Genomic DNA, 21,520 nt, shown 5'->3' on the forward strand with positions numbered 1-21,520 from the left:
CAGTCTCCCTCCGTATTAAAATTAGCTTCATGAAGCTGTCATGGATTTTCGACTGAATATTGACAAGAGAAAACACATTAGCGCAAGGGTGGTTAGTATGTTGGGAAAAATATCACTGCAAATTGTGGTTGAAGCTGTGGACTACTAAAGAATCTTTCTGACTGGTAAATATGATTTATGAAAGCCTAACTAGTGAAAATCTGGTGAGCCGATTTCTCTTCGCGCCAAAATTTTGAAGTGAGTGACGATCTAGTTTTTCAGGTGAGATTATTCTTGTGCTTGATTGCGATTTTTAGATTAGTAAATAAGCCTTCAAAATACAGATTGCGAACGTTTCTGGAATGAAGAGAATATATAATCCAAGTTTTTCTATTTCGTTTCCGTTGAGTAAGCTGTTTTCTTGGATCTGGAACGAAAGTCATTTTCATGACCGAAAGTGACGTTTTTGGTATTTACGAGTCAATGATCTTGTTTTGCAGTATCGGCACAAGGATTAAGCTTATGAAAGATCTGATAAATAGTCATTCGCACGTAGGAGGTAAAAAAAACGCCTATATCTAGCATCAGATCATCGTTAAATTAGCCACATTTTCGTTCATCTAGAATCATAGTTTTTCTTATGTGCATTCACATTAATGGACCGAAGGCGTCGTAAACATATTCGTTCGTTTTTAAAATCGATTATTGGTTTCCACGCAGATCAGCCGATATTTTCGTCTCTTAGTCAAATCAATTGATAGCCATTCCGCTTTATTTCCTTAGGTAACGGATTGTCATCCACTTGTTTTTTGTTCTAGGACATTATTAAATTCTGTTCGAAAGCGATCGATTTGTATAAATGATCGTTTCACGATCTCTATTAATACATAATTCGCAGGCAATCTGAATTGTAATTTTTTCCATATTATTTATCTGTCAAATAAAAAGATTATTATACAAACATGTTCAGCTGCATTACAGATGAAATCGAGTTTGAAATTTTTGACACTGAGTGATTTTGAGTATGTTGCCATGACCACTTCATTACTTCAGAAGTATTTTGAGTTTGCATAAATTTTGTGTTTGCACATGGATGAGCAATTGCAGCAAAAAACATCAGAATTATAGAGTCACTCAGAGAATAGGTCATGCAGATAAGCCTCATACAAACTTGTAAACCAAAAATGAAATAGATTATGATTTGTCATTGATTTACGTTTAATTAATAATTGTAATAAGACAGAGTGGAGTCCCGTTCAGTCTGTAATCACACAAGTGATTAACAAAATTAGACAAACACAAAGCCGGAGTATGATTTGTTCATCAGGAGTATGATCACAGACAGAATTGGACTCTTCTCAGTCCTATTACCAATTAATCAAAACTATAGTACAGAGAGAGAAACTAGATGTCACTTATACATTTTTATTACAAAAACAACAATTAACTGAGCAAAATGCAAGACAACAGAATGCCTAGATGTGGAGTACTGTCCACTTACTCAGGCATCACTTGTCAACTGTGTTATTACACTGTCCAATTACAAGCGTGATGTGTTCACTGTCCTATCAGTGCTCAAATGGGGCTGGTGATAACCAATCCCTTGTAAGAATTTTGTTATACAATGTCATGTAGTTTTGATTAATCAAGTAAGTTAAGTGTGAGTTCCATTTATATAAAGGCTGCTATGGCTACATATACTGGATTACTTGAGGTTGGCCTATGGCAACAAAATAATTCATGAGGACTGGTGCAAAATGGGCATTGGTCCAGTCTAAACATAGAGTGATTGATGGATGATATGTCCAAATGATGTTGATGGCACAGAAAATAAAACACTTAGCTAAACATTAAAGCAAAGTCATAGACTTTGAGGGTAGAGCCATCTTGATTATAGTGATTATTCTTGTAGGGAAAGGTGAGAGAAAAGAAACTTAATGCCAACTAAGATACCATTTCAAGTGGTTTACAGTTCCAGTGCTGATGACAACCATCGTGAGAAAGAGCTAGAGGTGCAGTAATAATTTAACCAACAAGAATATAGCATAACAGTGAAGAACAACTCATTAAAAAAACCTGTCTGCCAACAGACGGTTGACAGTTGTAAATCTTTCAGTGATAGGCATTCATCATTTAATTGACTGTAATCATTATGTGTATTCATTGTTGTTTCTTATAAATTATACATTATAGGACATTAAATCATGTTCCTCAGTATATAGGTGTGATGTATGACCAAGTGCTGGCCATTCATTTCTGTTGTTTATGAGTGAATGCTAGATATGATATGTTCAGTATTTTGGTATGCATCCTGAAATCATGGTTCAAGCAAAGGGGTAAAATCACTGTTCTTTGCTAAACACGACATATTTTTAGTGATTGTCACTAACCTCAGTCCTTTTCAGGAGTGCCCCTGGCCTTTGCCATTGAAACTTCTCAATAAATATAAGTCAGTACATACAGCATGCACAAACAGTTACGTATTGTGACCTCTCCCACAAGTTAAGTCATGTTGTTCCTGAAGTTGTGTTTATTTTAGCTAAACATGTTAACTCACAGGGCATTGTTTAAAGTAATAAACTGGCCTCACCTGATTTTTAAAAATTCTTTCTTAGTTTCATAGTCCCACAACAAAAGGATGGCAGTCATCCAGGTACAATACTGTAATAATTAGAACTGTGTATACCTATGAAATCTGATCTTTCAGTCAATTTAAACTGGATGTTTTTTTTTTTTTTTTTTACTTGATAGATAATTATATTTTAGGCAATGATGATAGTTTTTTCTGAGGTTAATCTCAGAACATCATATCATCAGAAAAAATATTGTATCATTTCTGTAATTTTTGTTATTGTTGATTTTAGACTCATCATCATTATCATTATCACTATTGCTATAATCATGCCTTCAGTTGACATTGTTGTGATAAGAATGCCAACTTAATTCATTAACTACTCTTAACCCAGGGTGAGAGACTCAATGACTGATGATTAGAGGTCTGGGTTCTAGTCCTAGCTGGGTCATTGCATTGTTGCATTGTTTCCTTCAGCAAAACACTTTCCTCTCAAAGCACCTCTCTCCACCTGAGAGTATGAATTATCAGAGAAGCCTGATGAAATGCTGAGGGACATTTTTGCAATAGACTGGCATTCCATGTAGGGGGGAATATATGTGGTAAAACTCCTTGCTGCTTCATGCTATAGAAACTTATGACAACAAGTAACCGTATTGTCCATCAGGTTCTGTCTTTATCCTCAAGAACTGGTGTTGCTGATGAAAGAGTCAGTGCGCATAAGGAAACTTCAGATACTCTCCCATCAGTTCATGATTTGTAAGTTATGTTTTGTGGTACAACATGTTAGTCATTCATCTTGTCACAAGAGTAGAAAAAATAATCTTAGTCTTGATGAGGAATTGAACCCCACACATAGAGAGCAAGCAGTTTTCAAGAACTTAAATGCATGAACCCAAAGCAAATACATGTGCCATGTACAGTGAAATGCATGTACCATGTACCTTTGAATCAAAGCAAATTTTGCTGGGTAGTATATTTTTCGGTTATCTTCATCCAGCTTCTTGGCAAATGAGAATAAAAAGGGCTGTCATGCTGTAGAAAGTCACCTGCAATTAATCAGCAGGCAATATACTTGTCACTTTGATAAAAGAAATGATATATAAATGATTGCAGCTAGTAAAGTGGAGGTATTAATCAGCAAAGTACCTAGCGGACAGTCCCCATCATTACTGACATCCAAGTTTCAACGGCTTGGGTGAGTTAGTAAATCTTGTATCTGAAAATATGTTGTCAAATTGTTTAAATGATTGATAATAAATTATGATATTATCTAGAACAAAGCTTTATTAAAGGATCTTAGGAAAAGGAAATCTCTGTGAAAAGGTTCAGTTGCAGTGTTTGCTTAGATTTAAAACTTCACATACCTTTCAATTTTTTGCTTTTCTTTCACCATATTTCCCTATAGTTTTGACACTTGATCAATCCTTTGATAATGGAGATTTTCTTGTATTTGATAGTGTTTTGTACACATAGTCTTCCTGTACAATAGAGTGCCTATGTACAGCTGTATGTAAGAGTCAATTTTGTTGTTATATTCCTTGCATCTTAAAGATACTGTAGAGGTAGATTGAAGATATAATGATAAATACATTTATGTGTTCAGTTACCAGAAAAGGATTCTATCATAAAATATGCCAAGAAACAGAAACAATCATAGATTGATTGGTTGTTGGACTACTGTTTCTTAGAAGTTACTTTGAAAAAGAGTAACTCTTAAGAGTATTTTGAAGTCTGTTAATATGACCATTCTCTTAAAGGTATGTTGGACTCTCAAACAATGAAAATACTGACTTTAAGGTAAAATGATTTCTAATTTGTTTGTTTGTTTTTCTGTTGTTTTAAGTTGCCTTATGCTGTGGTCAATTGGCAAAATATGTAAACATGGCTAATTATTTTTAGAAGAACTGTAACATTTTATTTGATTTTCCAGGCCAGAGAACTGAAATCCATTCACCTGGATGCAGAGGGTCATTTTGTGAAACTAGTCTTACACAAGAATCATGTAAACAAGTACAACATTTACAATCAGGTATGTTGCATGTGGGAGACTTACTGGCCTGATGTTAAGTTTAATAGACTCTGGGATGTGAGTCCTTGTTTGAGAGCTGGCTTGATCGATGTGTTGTGTTCTTGGGCAAAACACTTTCCTCTCACAATGCCATTCTCTACTCAGGAGTAGAAATGAGTACCACAAGTCGCTAGATATTTTGTATGGATATGCAGAATGCGCAACATCTCTCCGGAAATAAAAAACTTCCCCCTCTTCTTCTCACATTATAATGCATAACTCATTATTATAAAGAAAAAACATGCTTAAAACAAGCACAACATGCATTTACTTAGTGTTTTCTTTAATTCTGTTTACATATATTACATATATTACATTTGTATCCTTTTTTCCTGCACTCTTTTGTTTTCTTTTAAACTACCTTTTTTCTATAAATTGTAATTAGTGCACTCTATACACTGTAAATGTTTTTGTTTTTTCTTTTCTTTTCTTTTAAAATATATAGTTATCTGTTTAGTCACTCTTCAACCAGTATTGTTTTAAATATTGTATTGCACTGTAACGTACATATTTGTAAAAAACAGAAACTGTAGGTAATGTAGCTATAGATGTAACTGTACTGTAAGTTATTTTCTGTAGCCATGATGTAAGTAATATAGCTGTAATTAAAGTAAAAAAAAAAAAAAAAGGAAATGAGTACCAGCAAATTGCTAGGAAAGGCTGATGAAATGCTGGGGAGTAACCTTAGTGATGGAGTGTAATCCCATCCAGGGGGGGTAATGAAAAGTTGCTTTATACTAGGGAAACAGAGATAAGTTCTGGTTTGGTGGACTACTTGAGTCATGTACAGACATTGCCTTACCTTTATATTACATGTGATATTGTCTTTTTTGGATGTCATTTCAAAGTTGATAGTGTTTTATTTCATTATAAATGTTTTGTAGGTTGGATTGGTTGCTGTGAATGTGATTGGTGATAGGTTGGACACACCCTTTGACCCTGTGGACTCTGATTCAGTAAATAAAGACAACATTGATAAATTTAAATATATTCTGTAATACCATTTTGAGACAAAAAAAGATCTGAGTTCTTTGTGATAAACTAGATGCTGATCTGAATTGACTGTAGGATGCTATACATACATGTATAAACCTAAAATACTATAAATTAAGTCCCAGCAAATTTCACATTTTTCTGAATGAATTCAGCCACCTGCCCAGTTCAGGTCATCATCCACCTATTACATGTACATTTTCTGATGACAGCTCTGCTTACCCACAGTTTATAACTTTGAGAAATATCCTGCAATCTGAAGTCGCTATTTAGTTTTTTAGCCTATAGGCTGTGCTTACCAAGAGCTAAAGGAGATATTGTACTTCTGTGTTCAATGAATTTCTACAGTTGTTGAATTTTCATGAATGTATTTTTGATGCAAAATTTTCAAGGAATTTGGAGTTTTGAGTTGGTTTTTCTCAACTGGTTAAAAATGGTAATTGATATTTGGCAATGAGTGGGAAACCATTAAAACAGAGAGAGTGAAAGTAAAGTGGTTAACATGCTCTTATTATTTTTTTTAATGATTTTTTGTTTGCTTTCCTAGTTGAAACATGTTGACAGCGTTGTGCAGGGATACATGAGCCCTAATGCAGTCAATGGTCCTGTCTGGGGAAGAATTAACAAGTATGAATCAAAACATAGATTAAAAAATTAAAATTCAAATAATGTTGTAGTAATTGACATTGACAACTTCCAAGGCAGTGTAAGACATTGAAGACTTTGGGTTGAGAGGGATGGGTTCAAGGCCTGGCCAGGTGTTTTTGTTGTGTTCTTTGGTAAAACACTTTTCTCTCACAGTACCTGACTTTCCACCAAGGAGTAGAAATGGTTACAGGTGAACTTTCAGGGAAGCCTGATGAAATGCTTGGAGGTACACTGTAACCTTGCCATGCACTGATATCCCATCCAGGGGGGAATAATGATATTCCTAGTTACTTCATAATGTGGAAACCAGGACAAGCTCCAACCCCAATGAGCCACTTGCCTTGAAGTTCAGACTGCTTTCACCTTTACTTGACAGTATCTTTTACATTTGACTTTTTTTTTTTACTTTAGGCCTGATTACATCTCGCGCATGGATGATTTGGCCTTTGACATGTATCAGGTGTGATACAAATTATTTTTGGTAAAGTAGAATACATCAATACTTGACTGTCTAACTCACAAGATTTGATTGTTATTTCTCCTCTTCAGCTACCAGCCATTTCTTTGCAAATAGTTAGGAGAAATTGGTGTTGGATAACAACTAATAATTGATAAGTTTGAGTATTTTCATCACCTCTTTGGTGGATAATGTTGGGATTTTGTGGGGAGAAGTTATATGTTAATCACATCCAGGATGGGTTAACTTCAACGCCAAACCTTATTTCCATGCAGGAAAATTTTTTCCATCCCTGCATTTTCCCACAGTTGTCCTTTTTTCCTTCTTCCCTTTCACCCTTTTGCTTTATCCTTCATTTTGCAAGCTTCTCTCTGTGTTACCTTTCCTTCTATTACAATGTAACTGCCTAATTTCTTTGTGGTGATAACACTTTGAACAGGATGCGGAAACTGCAGCTCTTATCAGGAAACTGGATGAAAGGAAGCGAGGAGCTGTAAAGGGTATGTAATAGTGATTCATAATGGCTAATGATCATTTAATATACATGTTTGGTGTATTTCTTCATTCCTTAGCGATTTTCGTTCAGCAACTTCTTGTTCCTCTTGATCATTTATTAAATTCATTTACAAGTCTAGATTCTAGTGACCTCCATTCATTTTTAATGTCTAAGTGTCTTTGAGATCTCCTTGCTACTACATCTTCACATCTACATTATATTTTAAAAGTGAAACACGTACCTCATCATTGTATTGTGGTTTTTGTTTATTTTATCATAAAAATGTACATGTACTTATTCTTGTATGATCTTGTAGTACTGTTACAGTAGTAATATTTATACTTCTTGGACTTTAAGTCATTAATGAATCCTTTTTTGATTTGTATTTGTTACTATCCAGGTGACTGTATGTGGCAAAATAGTAATGAGAATTTTTTTTTGTCCATTTACTCTCTTTAAAACAGAGGAAAGATATGACTATGCTAAGAAGCTGACAGCTGTCATCTCAGACTTATACAAGGTCAGAATGACTTTCACAAGTTAATTTTATGGCGATTTCGTAGTGACCAGAAATAATGCAAAAATGGTGTTTTGAAAAAGAAAATCATTTTAGAATTTTTCTGACCTTTTTTTGGTTTAATTGACTTAGTTATTAATTGAATTATTTTTCATCCTTTACACCATAACATCAAATGAATATAAATTTCCTCCATATTTATGCAATCCTTTTGGCATGCACAAGAAGAATTTGTCCAACAATCTAGAGCTTCTTGAGTTTGCAATCATTCCCTTTTTTTTCTCACAACCTTCATGTTCAATTTAGGGGTAATACTTTTAGGAGAAATTAGATGTTGATGTCTTAGAAATAAAATGGTTAAGGAAAATTGTGATTCATCTAAATTGCTGCACTAAGGTTTGGGGCTTCATTCATGTCTGGATACAAACAGGATGGAAAGCACGATAATTTTTTTTCTTCCTTAAATCAGTAATTGGAGAGTGCCATATGTCTATTGACTAAATAAGCCATAGAAAGATTAGATAAAACATTTATTATTTTTTGACAGGTTGGTGAGAAGCTGGGAAAGTATGAAGCAGAAAAGAAAAAAGCTGTTGAGTTGGAAGATTTTGATCTTGCAATGGAGAAGAAAGTATGTATAACTATTTTTTTTAGATGAATTTTTTTGTTTTTATCATATCTTGTAGCTTGCTAAATTTTTTTCCATTATGTCTTATTTCCTTAGAGACAAAGTGATGAATTTCGTTTGTATGTTTACAAACAGCTGGACATTCAGGAGCTTTTGGAATTGGATGGGGTGAGCCGAGTCTAATTAAATATCTTCAAACATTTTTGAGGAATTTGGATAAAATTTATATTCATTTAATGTGGCTGATAATTTTTTTTATTACATATCTTGTTTTAGAGAAAAATACATGAACATAGGCCAATCAATATAAGTAAGTATATTTTGATTCAGTTATAAGGTAACATTTATTTGATCAAAGCCCTTTACGCCCAAACATCAGTATGCATATTCTCCATATTTGTCTCTAGTATGGTACTGATAAGGAGAATTTGTTTAACAATCAAGAGCAAGGATTAATTGATAGTCATTGTTACCACTGAACAGCTTTCAAAGCTAAGATGATTCTGTAACATTCACTGCCTTACACTTGTCGTTATGCTCGTTTAACCACCAGCTCCACTACCACTGCCTCCAATAGCAACAGATCAGAATCGACAGCACCCTCCCCCTCATCACCATGAGGAAGGGAGGAACACCCCACCACTGCTGGCACCAATAAAACGACAACCTTCTCCAAGAGAAGACACACCACCTTTGATCAGCCCGAGGAAGGTAAAGGAACATAACAGTAATTTACGGTTAAAGGTTAAAGCTGCCGCATAGACACTCCTCAGCTTTTTCTACATTTCCCTGAAAGTATGACAATAGTCAGGTCAGGTCAAAAGCAGGTCAAAGAAAATAGGCAAATTAAAGCTCGTTATATTCTGGAGGAATAAAGGCTCTGTGAAATTTATGAAATATCTTTCTTCGGAACACAAGACCAAAAATCCAAAGGTCGTTTACAGGGTAAAAACAATCGTGTACGGTCCCGCCAAGAAAGGAGAGTGAACCCCTAGTTTTTTTGAAAGGCTACGGATCCTTGCTTTGTAATCTTTGTGTGGTGTAAACGGCCCTACAATCGTTCAATCACTTCAAACCACTTTGCCCAAGATAAGGTAAGTTGCTTCTTCCCTTGGGTAGAATTCTTGTGAGAAGAGGCCTACTGTCTGGAATTGCTACCAAAAGTTCTTGAAATGAAGCCCTGAAGCCATTAAGTCCCCATTCTGTGGAAACAATTAGAAGAGTGTACACACCTTCCCCTCCTCCCCTCTTCCCCCCCCCCCCTAAAAAAGGGGAAAAACTTAACTTCAGTAAAATAAAAAAAACTTTTATTTTTTTCATTGTTAAGGATGACGATGCTGATGATCGACCTCTTCCTGCTTTAAACAAAAGGTAAATCCTGTGATTTTTATGTGAATGTTTTGTGTTAATGCTTACAGTTGGTACGTATGGGTAATGCCTAGAATGAGAGAGCTACCGCAACTCATTCTCCACGTCGAAAAAAGCAGTTACTTTTATTCTGCTGTTATATTCAAGACATTTCCTTCAAACACTACTTGAAGTTGGTGTCGAGTTTTTTTCTTTCTTGAATTTAGACCCCTTGAGGCTGACCAAGAAGTGGATGGTGTCAAGGAGCCTCCTGAAAACACTGGTAACTAGCCTCGTTCTTATGCAGATGACAGACGTATAGATGACGTCATCATTAAATCTTTTTTTAATTCTTTATTATATAAAAGAAATAGATTCCAAGTTGCCGTGCGTCTGTTCAGTAACAGATCACAGAGGACGTCAAAATGTGCAACTTGGAATCTATTTGTTGAATATATCTCATGATGAGCCCTAGAAGTTGATAAGTCTTTCTCATAGCTCTCAAAGAATTTACACGTTGTGTCATTCGCTGATTCGATCTTGTTCGATCTTTTCAACATGGCCTACCTAACATATTTGATGTATCTTTTTTTTTTCTTCACTTATAACTGGTGACACCAAAGATCGTATCTACTGGAAAATGATTTTTAAGATTAAATCTGTGTTTTTGATGCGTGTTTCTCTCACAGATGGACCAGAACCTTTGAAGGAGAATGATCTCAGAACTGCAGGATTTGTCGTTGAAATTTTTGGTGAGGACTTGGTAAGTGCTTGATGAATAAACACTTTGTTTCGCGTGTATTTAAGTAAGAGAAATTGGCTAAACTGCAGAATACCCGGCCACTTTGGTCCGCCTCACTTACATGTGTCGGGAGGCTTTGAAGACCGAGGCATAACACAATATACGCTATTCTTATTCAATGACATGTAAATGAGTGGCCGGGTATTCTGCAGTTGCTCCGAGAAATTTTCCATTGAGTGTCGAAAGTATACCAAGATTGCGTTAGTTTTACTCTACTTTGCTCTGTGATTGGTCCAGAAAACTTACGCCACTCTTAAGTTAAAACCAATCACGTCTTGGTCGCCCGCGTTTTCCCGCGCTTTATTCAGTTTGTTTGTTTTTACTTTGAGTTCTCATTGGCTCTTTATAGTATTTTCCTTTCTTTTGATTGGCCGTTGTGATTAGTTTGGAAAAACGTTTAAAACCCTAAGAGGTACAGTTATTCACGGAGCGTTTTTCGCTGTTTTCGATTTAGGTTCAACATGCTTATTCAAAACAATGGAAATATCGTCAGGAAGCAATGGAGAACGTCGAAAAGGAAATGTCCTCTGACACACCTCAGCTCATATCAGACAAGGATCCCAAAGCAGTTGTCAAGGCAACAGTGTTCCTGGTACAAAAAGGAATCAAGGATCAAGTGTTTTCCGTAAGACCGTGAATTTTTGACTTTTTTTTCTCAAGAATGGTACAAAAATCTTGCGAAAACAATTACATTTCATGTTTTTCCAGGTCTTCAGTGTCTCCCTAGAGGTGTTGCGCTCTTTGGTAAAGACTTACATTCCTCAATACAAGTAAGAATTTTACTTGATTGTCCTTTGAGTAATTTTCAATTGAGTTTGGAAAGTAAATTGGGATTGCTTTGGTTTTGCTTAAATTCTCTCTCTGATTGGTTTAAAAAACTCTTTCCATGTTCTTAACCAATAAGATGCCAAACGAAAACCAATCTAGACTTGGTCGCCCGCGTTTTCCCGCGGTTTTGGAAGATGGTCTGTTTTTACTTTGAGTCTTTATCGTCTAATGATTACACAGAACTTTCTTATAATTGGCTCTTTGGATTGCTTTGTTTTTCTTTTTTTTTATTTACAACAGCCAATTGAAAACTGATCTAATTTACTTTACCAATTCGTCCTTCTTTTCAATACGTGTTGGATCTCATCAAGATTTGAAACTTTGAAGCACACCGTTAACTAATAGAAAATAAATCACTGAGTTTTTCCTTATTTACCCCAGGCTGGCAAAGTCAGAAATATCGCATGTTGCAGAAAAGGTGCGTGAAATATAGAGACATTTTCTGATGACCACCTGTTTTCCGTGAAGATTGAGCGTAATTCCTTCATCCCAGCAAATTGGAAAAATGTGTTTCAGATATGCGGAGCCTGATAAATATTACGGAGCCTCACTTATGCTTTGCAGAAAAAAACCTCTCCTTGGCTGATGAATGTTTGCATGAATGCATGGAAATCTAATTTTGGTTTGAACATAGTTCGCGCTGATCTTGGAACTATAAACTTTTTTTGTATTCCTTTTACAGACAACTCCTCCACTGCTGACAAAATCTGGTGAAATGGTTAGTTGCACGTCACATATGTTTTAGATATGAAATAATATCTATTTGTGAATTGACCGAAACAACTTTACCTGACAACTCTCCTTCCCACCTTGAGACAATTGTGCGAAGCGTTTATATGGAGTTGTGATTTGTAACAGCTGTCTCCTCACCAGTCTCTCTAGTGACAGTTAGGCGGGTTACATATTGGACAAAATTTGAGCCGTCTCGTCTAGGGCAGAGAGAGGGAGGGGGGGGGGGCTCTCGGGTCGCAAAGATTGCCCCACAAGTGATGTACAGGTCTTCTTCATTTCGAAGATTCAGGGCGAATTACGAAATGTGTCGCGGATTTCGCCCACACTCCATTTTATGGTTTCTTGAATGCAGTTTAAAAGTGATTCTATTTGCACTGTCACATCCTTCTGATGTACTTCTGGTTTTTTCTTATCTGCTCTTTTTTTGGCCTGAATAAAAATTCCTGTTTTTAGTATTGATTTTTTTCTCTAGGCTGCGAGAAGTCGCGATGTTGCCACTGCTATGATAATGGAGTTAGCTGTACACAAAGATATTAAGGTTTAAGATCTGCTGTTTACGTATAAAATGCCTGAGTATGTTTGATGAGAAATAGTGGAGCAATAGATAGCACTTTCTTTGGGTTTAGGCGTGGTGTTAAACTACGCAGGATGTTGGCAGACACGAGAAAAGTTTTTTTTATATATATAGATAAGTACGAGCCGGAGGCGAATTATTTACAAACCTTTCGAGGGTAAACTGATAGAAACAGGGTCTATTGCTCCTTAGAATACTCTTGGATTTCCTATGGTGCAATAAACGACAGGCTTTTGACCAATCAGGGCGCCCGCAGTATCTCGCTTATTATAAATACTGTTTAGTGCTTTAAATTGTTGTTTCATCTTCTTTAGTGATAATTGCTTTATAGAAAGTGAAATCTTGGATGCAATCGTGCATTCTTACAGAAATCTTCCTCTTCTCTGAAAAATCAGAAAATTTGCTCAAGTAGAAACACTCAGTTACAAAATTTTACTTTTTTTTTTCTTCTAGCTTCTGGGTGTTATACCGGACCATGCAACACGGCCATTTAAAGCCAAACAGCAAGTTTCAGTAAGTGAAGTTTACACTTTTATAAGTGAACTAAGCAAACTATACAGGCTATCAAGTAACATGTTGATTTTAATTCTGTTATTTTTTGTTTTTATTTGTATTTGTTGTTATTTTTATTTATTTTTTTTATTTTTGTTGGTTTGCTAGTCCGTTGGTTTTTTGGGACCACATTATGTGCTGTTAGTTGAGGAAAACACGTTTATCTCACGGTGTTTGGGGTGCAATAAGAATCCCAGCCACAGAATTACTGTACAGCTACTTTGATATAAGAATAGAGAAATTCATCTATTTGCCTATTCTTACATAAATTTTTTTGCGGCATTTAACAAACTTTCCTAAAACGAAATGAAAGAATACCATCACACTGATGGAAAACTAACAAATAAAAATAAACTCACGCTTGCAAGGATGACGTTTGAATTCTAACTTTTGTTGGAAAGTTTGATGTTTTTCTGTAAATCGTTCCATTCTAGCCCAGGATGTACAAAAGCAGGATTGAGATTATCGAAAAGCTTCTTGGAGTACTGGAATTAGACTCTGATAAACCTGGGTAAGTTTTGGATTGCTACCAACTGTCATCCTTGAGTTAGTTTCACTTCAGTTTATCCAAGAAATCTTCCTCCAAACATTTTTCTTTTTGAAACATGACACGCACAGTTTCAAAAGGACCCTCTATGCTACATGAACAATTAATTTCCTAGAAACTCGTCCATTCCATAATTGAGCCGAATTTCGAATTCTCTGTGAGCTAAGCTTTTAAGGAAACATTTATGACCATGGTTAAGGAGGAGACTTGTTAAAGCCATATTCCACTGAACTTCAAGACAAGAATTCTTACATACTGTTCCTTCAGTCAATTGATTCTGAGGAAATTGTGTCTGTTCCCTCTAGGAGCCTTTCCACCGGAAATATAATGAGGGTAAGATTTAACTTTATATGATAAGCTGGTTGGTTCTCACTAATTGAACCTATGGCAGGACAGGCGCATAAATAACGTCACCATTAACTATTTTTTGCTTCTTTATTGTAAAACTAGATGTTATGATTAACAAGTAGATTAAAAAGTAAATGTCTGTTTTTTAGAGAGGATAATTTACTGATTTGTCACCAGGTTGTGTTACCGGCACTAGAACATACCAGTGGTGACGTAAGAGATCCAGCCTCACGCTTGGTCCTGGAACTGTACAAGAAGGTATAGGAATTTCACCTTTCTTGTTCCTGGTTGTTTGGAAACGTTAACAGTCATAATTATGGCCCATTCTTTAGGAACCTGACCACGCAGGCTGCAGTTTTCTGATACGGTCGATTATTTATAGTGCAATTGTAGATTCTTCGTATTAAGGGCAATTACCTGCATAAATTTTTATTATTGGTATTTGTGCATAATGGCCCATCCTTTAATTGATTTTCACGTTTATTTGTTTTATTTTTTTGAAGGTGAAAGACGCTGTTCGAGATTATCTACCACCTGATGAGCCGGCCACCAGGAAAAACCCGCTTTACAGAAACCTGTTTGACGGGTTTGATAGGATCGATGGAAAGCCAACAGAAGCTGAGAGAAAGGTATGGATATTTGTGGAAGAGTTGTGAATGCTTTGTTATAGTGTCACTAATCAAAATATTTTTGCAGTTGCAATTTTTTATGTTTCTGAGAGATGGAAGGTTATGGCGAGGGTTGGCCTCGTGCTCGAGCCACACTTGCTTCTGCTCGCATCAGAAACGCACTAAAGGAAAAATATTTATGCCAGTTTGAAATCATTTCACCTTTTCATTTCTTCATAGGCAAAAGCAAAGACAGCGGCTGCAAACTCGGAAAAAGCCAAGCAGGCCGAGGTACAGAAAGTGGCCTACGAAATGATTAAATTCTACCTTGTAGTTCAGTCTCATCTCTCGCTGATGTTTGTGTTTCACAAATGCGTTCTTAATCTTTAAAGAAAAAAAAAACCTTAGGTCATTTGTCGCACGATGTAACTGTTTGAGAACAGCTCAAAGAGGTAGACCTCTAAGGAAAAAGAAATGCTGCTTGCTTAGCATACTTGTTTAGCAAAGCACAAGAAAGACTCTACCGGTTTTAAGTGGATAATCTCAGGAAGCAGAAACTGACTCTCCGCAACTGGAGCTTCATGTCTCCTTTTACAAATAAATGTAAATACAGTTTGAAAAGGAATTCATGAAAAAATAATTATTAAATCAGGGTGGTAGTGAATTGCACTTTCTTGCTTTAAGAGCATCTGTTAAGAGAAATGTTTTTCTCCCTCTTCAGATTGCGGCATTACAGGCTCAACTTCAAGCGCTTAGAGATATGGCTGGGGTTCGTATATAACCTGTACTTACAACTACTAAATGACGGTATCTTGATGTTGTGCTTATTCTCCCTACTGTTCCCTACACATTATTTATGGTGCTGACAAGGAGAATTTGCTTAACAATCAAGACCTTCTTTTTTTGGTGATCGTTTTCTTTATTCTCCTGACTTTAATGTTTGAAACAGAGAGACGCTTGTGGTCCAAAATTTAAATATTTTACTTTAAACACCATTCTTTGACATTTAAATAGAATCTGAAAATTATTATTGGCAGAAAATGTAGTTCTTCCTAAGTAGTGTAGAACTTCAGAGACGAAATATGAAGGTGTCTGATAAATAAAATCTTGTGTTTAGGAGTCGAACAAAGCTGGGAATTCTAAGCCAGCAAAAGGTTAGTACGTGCAGTGCGGTGATTTGTTTACTATAGAAAAGTGTGCCATTACTAATAGACAGGCATTTTATTCTATTGATATGTCTGATTCTTAAGCTGTAGTCTTTTGTCATATTGAACTGTTATTTTTGTCACAAGTTGATAAGAACAAAGAGATTGATTCACTGACTTACCGGCTGACTGACTGAGTGGCTTGTTGGCGGGTTTGAAGACTGACTGACTGACTGGCCTGTTGGTTGGTTAGCTGACAGACTGACACATTAACTGGCTAGATGGCAGACTGACTGACCAGCTTGTTTGGGGGTTGGCTGACTGATTAACTGGCTGGCTGACTGACTGACCAACTGGCTTCTTGGCTAGCCAGCTGACTTGCCAACAGACTAGCTGATTGGTTCACCGGCTGGTTGAATGACTGACTGACAGACTGATTTGCTGGCTGCCCGGCTCGCCAGCTGACTGGCAAACGGACCTACTGACTGACTTGCTTTTTACTGACAGACTGACTGACTGAATGACAAACGCGATTATTTTGATCACAGCATGCCACAAAAATCTGGTCATCCAGATTCCACCTCTTGAAACGACTTATTAGTGCTTCTGTGTCCAAGGGGGTCATGTGACATGCTAAAGAAATCCCATAAAGCATCTTGGGCCTACAGTCTTACAGTGGAGACTGTATGGTAGTGTGCCTTTATACAAACTGTTAATAATTTGAACAGGATAACCTCGTTGCTCTCTGCTTGATGAGAAATTGTCGGGTTTACCAGTACCAATAATTTCGATATTTTGTTTTGTTGTTTGCAGAAGAACAGATTGACGTAGACAGGTATTATGCTTGCTAAGTATTACATTTAGTACTTAAATTAAGTGATATACCTCTGGTAACCACAGTTATGCGGCTGTGATAAGTCGATTGTTTTACCATGTCTTGTTATGATACATGTTTTCTCAGTGAATGTCATCGTATGATTTTAAAGACTTTATTTTATTCGTTAGCGAATATGAAAACCATCACCAAAACCTTTAGAGTGCAGTTTCCTTGTGTTAAATCATGGGTGTTAAATGCTAGCAATTCCTGCTTGCCGTTTACCCGCCCTGAAGGTTTTTTGTATCGCAAGAAGTTCTTTAAAATGAATTTTTCACATATCGCCCTTGATTTTCTAAAACGCCAATCAGATCTGTCCCCTTGTTAAGCTCAGGTTGTAGAGCGCCGGAATGCTGTGTGGAAGGTCGAGGACTCAAGCCCCAGACTTGACCAACACTCAGGGTCTTAAAATAACTGAGGAGAATGTGCTGCCTTTGCTATCACATCTGCAAGTGGTTAGACAATCTAGTCTTCTCGGATTAGGATGGATAAGGATGAAGTCCCCCGCAAAGTCTTGCAAAGCGCCATGGATATGGTGCTATAGAAATATTTCATTGTTATCATTATCATTGTTTTTAGTTATTACTATTATTATTGTTATTGTTATTATTATTGTTGTTATAATTTTGTAGGCTGCAGAATACCCGTTGTCCAAAACTGCGGCCAAAACAAATCCTTGAAAGTAAATAGTTGGTGATCTCTGGACAAGGAGAACCACTCGATAAAATCAACTGATTATAGATCAAGACATCACTCATTGCTTATTTCTCTCTGTCTATTCTGGATACCATACAGAATGTGTATCTTCTGCGGTGAGAAGAACGAATCTTTCACAGAAGAGATGTTGGATATGCATTACTGGAAGAGCTGTCCCATGTTAAAAAGATGTGACCATTGTGCTCAGGTAACTTACCCTCCCCTCTCTGACTTGTCAACACAAATGTTGTCCTATAAGTAAAATAACTGTTGCTTACCATCTTCTCTCCCTTGCCTCCCCCTCCCGTCAGGTGATTGAAATCTCTGGTGTGAGTGAACATCTTCTGACTGAGTGTGAGTCCAGTGGCAAATTTGCTCAGTGTCCTCGATGTAAGGACGCCGTTCTTAAAGTGGATCTTGAAGAGCACTTTGCCAAAAAAAAATGCAGCCGTAAGTTCTTTGTTTGTTGCTCCGCAACGAAATGAGCTCCTTACAAGCTAAAGTGCATCATAGTCGTCGTTTTAACGTTGTTTTTGTAACAAAGAATTTAACCAGAAAGTGTTCTTCACTCCTTAGCGTTTACTCTCTAACCCTCTAGACCCTAATATCAGCGTTTATATTGTCCATACTGTTTTTTATACATTTGTGTGGCACAGACAGGGATAATGTAGTCAAAAATCAAAGAGATTTTAAAGTATCATTTCTGGAACTCACATGAGCGTAATGTTTCATTCAGCAGTGATACTTTAGTGAGATATTAGCTGCTAGTCACCCTCAGGGGTTAAGGGGTATTAGGATACAACTTTTTGGAACATTTTTTAAACTTTGCTTGGAATCCTTACCAAAAATGTCTTCGACAAAAATATTTAAGGGGCGAAATCTTCCTCTTCAACCAGGCACACCGTTGGCTGACACTTGAGGTTCTCCAACGCGTCACACCTTCTTCATTCAAATGTCATTTTTAATAGGTTTTCTTTTATCTGTACGAATTTTGACGTTTGTTTTCATTGCACTTTCAAGAAATATTCCTTTCGTTTCTTACCGTTTCTGCTGCTCATGGCTGACGTGATCACATTCTTTTTCTAATGACACAAATGGTTTCTTTAGCATCCCAAGGTCCCCGCTGTGTTCTGTGTAACAAAACTCTCGGCAAAGGAGACGAGGTGAGGTCCATCGAAACAGTCTCTATCTCGTTTATTTGCCGTTTAACGGTGATGTTATGAGTGTTTGCCAATGAAGGTAACCTTTGCCTATTTCTTACTTGTTTTTTAGGCCTGGAGCAAACATCTGAAAGAAGAATGTGCTCCAAACAAAGCGAGACTACAGCAGCAATCAGGTAAACTTACAGGCGAACAAGAAACAGAGCTATAGTGTAAGACTGGGTGTTCAGATCCAGTCGTGAATGAATTAACTTTATCGACCCACGGTATCCACCATCAATAAAAGGTGCTCTTCCAAGGAGCTGTACACTACGATTCATTGTGACTAGCTTGCCATGTTTTTGAAATGTTATTTTTTCATCATTTATTTTGCACTCCAACAAAATTCTTGCAGTTTGCTTTATTGCTTACATCTCATAGTTCAGTCGATGCTACTTAAGTTATTCAACTCCACTGGAATTTTTCTTATTATGAAATCAGTCTTTAAAAGGTGTGGCTTTTTAAGGTTACGCTCAAGTTTCCATATTTTGCTTGATAAAACTCACGTTTTCCTGTATTATCGTATTCAGTCAGCAAAGCTCCAAGCCAAGCAAGTTTGAGGAGTACCCGAGGTAGAGGAGGGAAGACCACACCCCTTGGAAGAGGCGTAGGAAAGGGGAGAGGTAAAGGAGGTGTCGTCAAGCTCAGATAATACACGGCTGGCAGTGGACGTCATCGTTAGGAAATAAGTAAACCATAATAATCTTGAATTTTGGCGCCTTATTTTACCATGTGAACCTTCTCTCTGAAATATTGGAAGTAACATCACGTCTCACTTTTAAATCCATAGTGATTCTCTTCTAGGCATGTTAATATTCGCGCCATATTTTAATGTATAAAACTGTCCGATCTTCGAATGTTGTGAAGTCCTGCTATCGCGATGTTTTCGTCTTTCGAAGTCGAGCGAGGACATCTGTTGGTATATCACTGTAATTTTGCCAAAGGGCATCTTCAGGGATACTCCGCTACCCTTCCCTGCTTAGCATTTCAAAGCCTTTTTCACTGACTCCAGGGATGTAAGGTGTAGAGTCAGGACTATAACAGACAATCTTTTTGGTCAATCGCCCCGTGTAAACTTCCCAAAGTATCGCTTCTCCATTTGACTGATGTGTATAGTGACTATTTAATGACGTATGGTGCCAATCATGTGGGATAAAAAATGTCGTGCAGGTGTGTCTTACTTTTATTTATACTTGATTCATATCATCCCGACAGTTTGCTTGCAAAGATTAAATTGTACAGTAATTTTCTACTGCCGCTAACTCTAGATATATTAAGTTTTAACACGTTTAATGTGGTATTGCTGCTTTGTGTTTGGTTTACAATGTGTCAATTTATTAAATACAACTTTGTAACTTGACAGTTTCCATTGTGTGCAATGAACATGGGACATGGGTGAAGCCCACTACAAACTTCAACTTCGTTTACTATTGTCGCAAACTTACTGTGTCCTCCAAATCTCCTCGAAATGCACAATCCATCAAGTATACTACAATAGCTCTCTGTCGGTAGAGCTTTCCAGTCTCTTCCGAGAACAGCAACTATTACTCCTAGGTGACTGATTCCCTACAAACATTTACAATGTCTTCCATAACATTTGGGAAGCCTACAGCACAACTATTTTGGTAACCATAATTAAATAACCTAACAGAATGTTCTAGACGTTACTATGGGATGACATTAGAAAGTTCGAGTATCCTTACTACCCCGTCTTTTAAATCACTAACCACAACAACTTATTTCTTTTTACTTAATAACTGAGCATAAATTACTGTGTGAATGAAAAGAAACTAGGCTCTGTTTGTTCAGGTATAGGAGAACAGACTTAAAGTTTTCTTCGTTAATGAGTTCGTCCGCCTACTGTTTCGAAAGGTCGACCGACCCATCGATTTGTTTCGTCATAATTTTCTTAATCGCGTTGTTCTGTGTAGTCCGCCCGTTCCTTGGTCTGTTGATCTGTCATGTTGTCTACGTTTTGGACGGATTACTAGAAATACCAAGCGTATGCATCAGCACATGTGTGACCGCTGTTGTTTTCTTCATCGCAATCCACAAGATCGTGTCCAAGCCAAATCCTGAACTCCTCACCAATTTTCACCCAAAGCGGTGACTCAAGGCCCTCAAAGATCAATTCCTTGGAGTTCACTTCAACTCCGCTGATCTTGTATGCGTAGTATCGACACAAAGCTCCAGTGTTGCTAATTGTCTCGGAGTAATTCGCAATCGGAAGAGCAGTGTTATTCGAGAAAGTTATGACAGTAGTTAAGATATCAGGCTCATTATTTCTGTTTAAACAACCCCAATAGGCAGCCGGGAAATTTCGGTTGCATTTTATGCCGCGGCCGCGTCTATGGACGAGTTTGAAGGTGTCGATAAACCCGTCCTCTTTAATGGTGAATGCTCCATATCTGTCATCAAGCGCGCTAAAGCACACTGGGTCATCATTGATTTTCCTCCATCCACCTGTCCTGACTAAGGAAAAGAAGACAAATTGAGTCCTAGAAGCATCTATGAGGTAATGAGTAATCTCGTACCCAGATTCTACCGTGTAACTGCTACTGAAATTACGACCGCTTGGCCGTGAGAGGTCTAAGTACAAGATTAAGTAACAAGCTCGCTATGCGAGAACCCCTTACCTTCCCCCCCTCCCTCCCCCCCCCCTCCCCAAATTTTTATGAACAACTCAGCTATATTTAACATTCTTACCTGGCTCACAATGTTCTCCAGAGAAACCTTGGAAACATTGGCAGCGGTGCTCATTATCAGATGCATCGATGATACATTTTTTATTTTCAGGGCACGGGTTACGGGAGCAATCGTTCTGTTACATACGAAAAATGAAGCATAAATAAGCAAAACTCTCCTTTAACTTGATTCAGCATCAGCGTGTACGATGTATTAGTTTGA

The 21,520-nt window shown here is 37.1% G+C and overlaps 1 protein-coding gene across 2 annotated transcripts; it reads left to right on the forward strand.

The window, feature by feature from the left end:
- The first annotated feature begins 30 nt into the window (after nucleotides 1–30).
- LOC131788664 (centrosomal protein of 104 kDa) lies at nucleotides 31–19,950 on the forward strand. 2 transcript variants are annotated; one of them, XM_059105745.2, is made up of 38 exons: nucleotides 31–164; nucleotides 1,892–1,991; nucleotides 2,595–2,632; nucleotides 3,219–3,310; nucleotides 3,668–3,749; nucleotides 4,312–4,351; nucleotides 4,485–4,583; nucleotides 5,507–5,578; nucleotides 6,163–6,242; nucleotides 6,675–6,723; nucleotides 7,160–7,220; nucleotides 7,681–7,736; nucleotides 8,281–8,364; nucleotides 8,458–8,529; nucleotides 8,638–8,671; nucleotides 8,915–9,072; nucleotides 9,689–9,732; nucleotides 9,936–9,991; nucleotides 10,398–10,471; nucleotides 10,965–11,135; nucleotides 11,219–11,280; nucleotides 11,720–11,756; nucleotides 12,021–12,056; nucleotides 12,543–12,608; nucleotides 13,098–13,157; nucleotides 13,631–13,707; nucleotides 14,049–14,076; nucleotides 14,269–14,349; nucleotides 14,595–14,720; nucleotides 14,940–14,990; nucleotides 15,421–15,468; nucleotides 15,817–15,853; nucleotides 16,658–16,679; nucleotides 17,514–17,622; nucleotides 17,726–17,864; nucleotides 18,522–18,577; nucleotides 18,687–18,750; nucleotides 19,144–19,950. In XM_059105745.2, the coding sequence occupies exons 2-38, from the start codon at nucleotides 1,917–1,919 to the stop codon at nucleotides 19,263–19,265; spliced, it is 2,658 nt and encodes an 885-aa protein (XP_058961728.2). In that variant the 5' UTR covers nucleotides 31–164; nucleotides 1,892–1,916; the 3' UTR covers nucleotides 19,266–19,950. The 2 variants fall into 2 exon arrangements, with proteins under 2 accessions (XP_058961728.2, XP_058961727.2); XM_059105744.2 differs by having other exon boundaries at nucleotides 38–261.
- The last annotated feature ends 1,570 nt before the right edge of the window (nucleotides 19,951–21,520 follow it).

The sequence above is a fragment of the Pocillopora verrucosa genome, chromosome 9 (genome assembly GCF_036669915.1).
Source record: "Pocillopora verrucosa isolate sample1 chromosome 9, ASM3666991v2, whole genome shotgun sequence".
Classification (NCBI taxonomy): domain Eukaryota; kingdom Metazoa; phylum Cnidaria; class Anthozoa; order Scleractinia; family Pocilloporidae; genus Pocillopora; species Pocillopora verrucosa.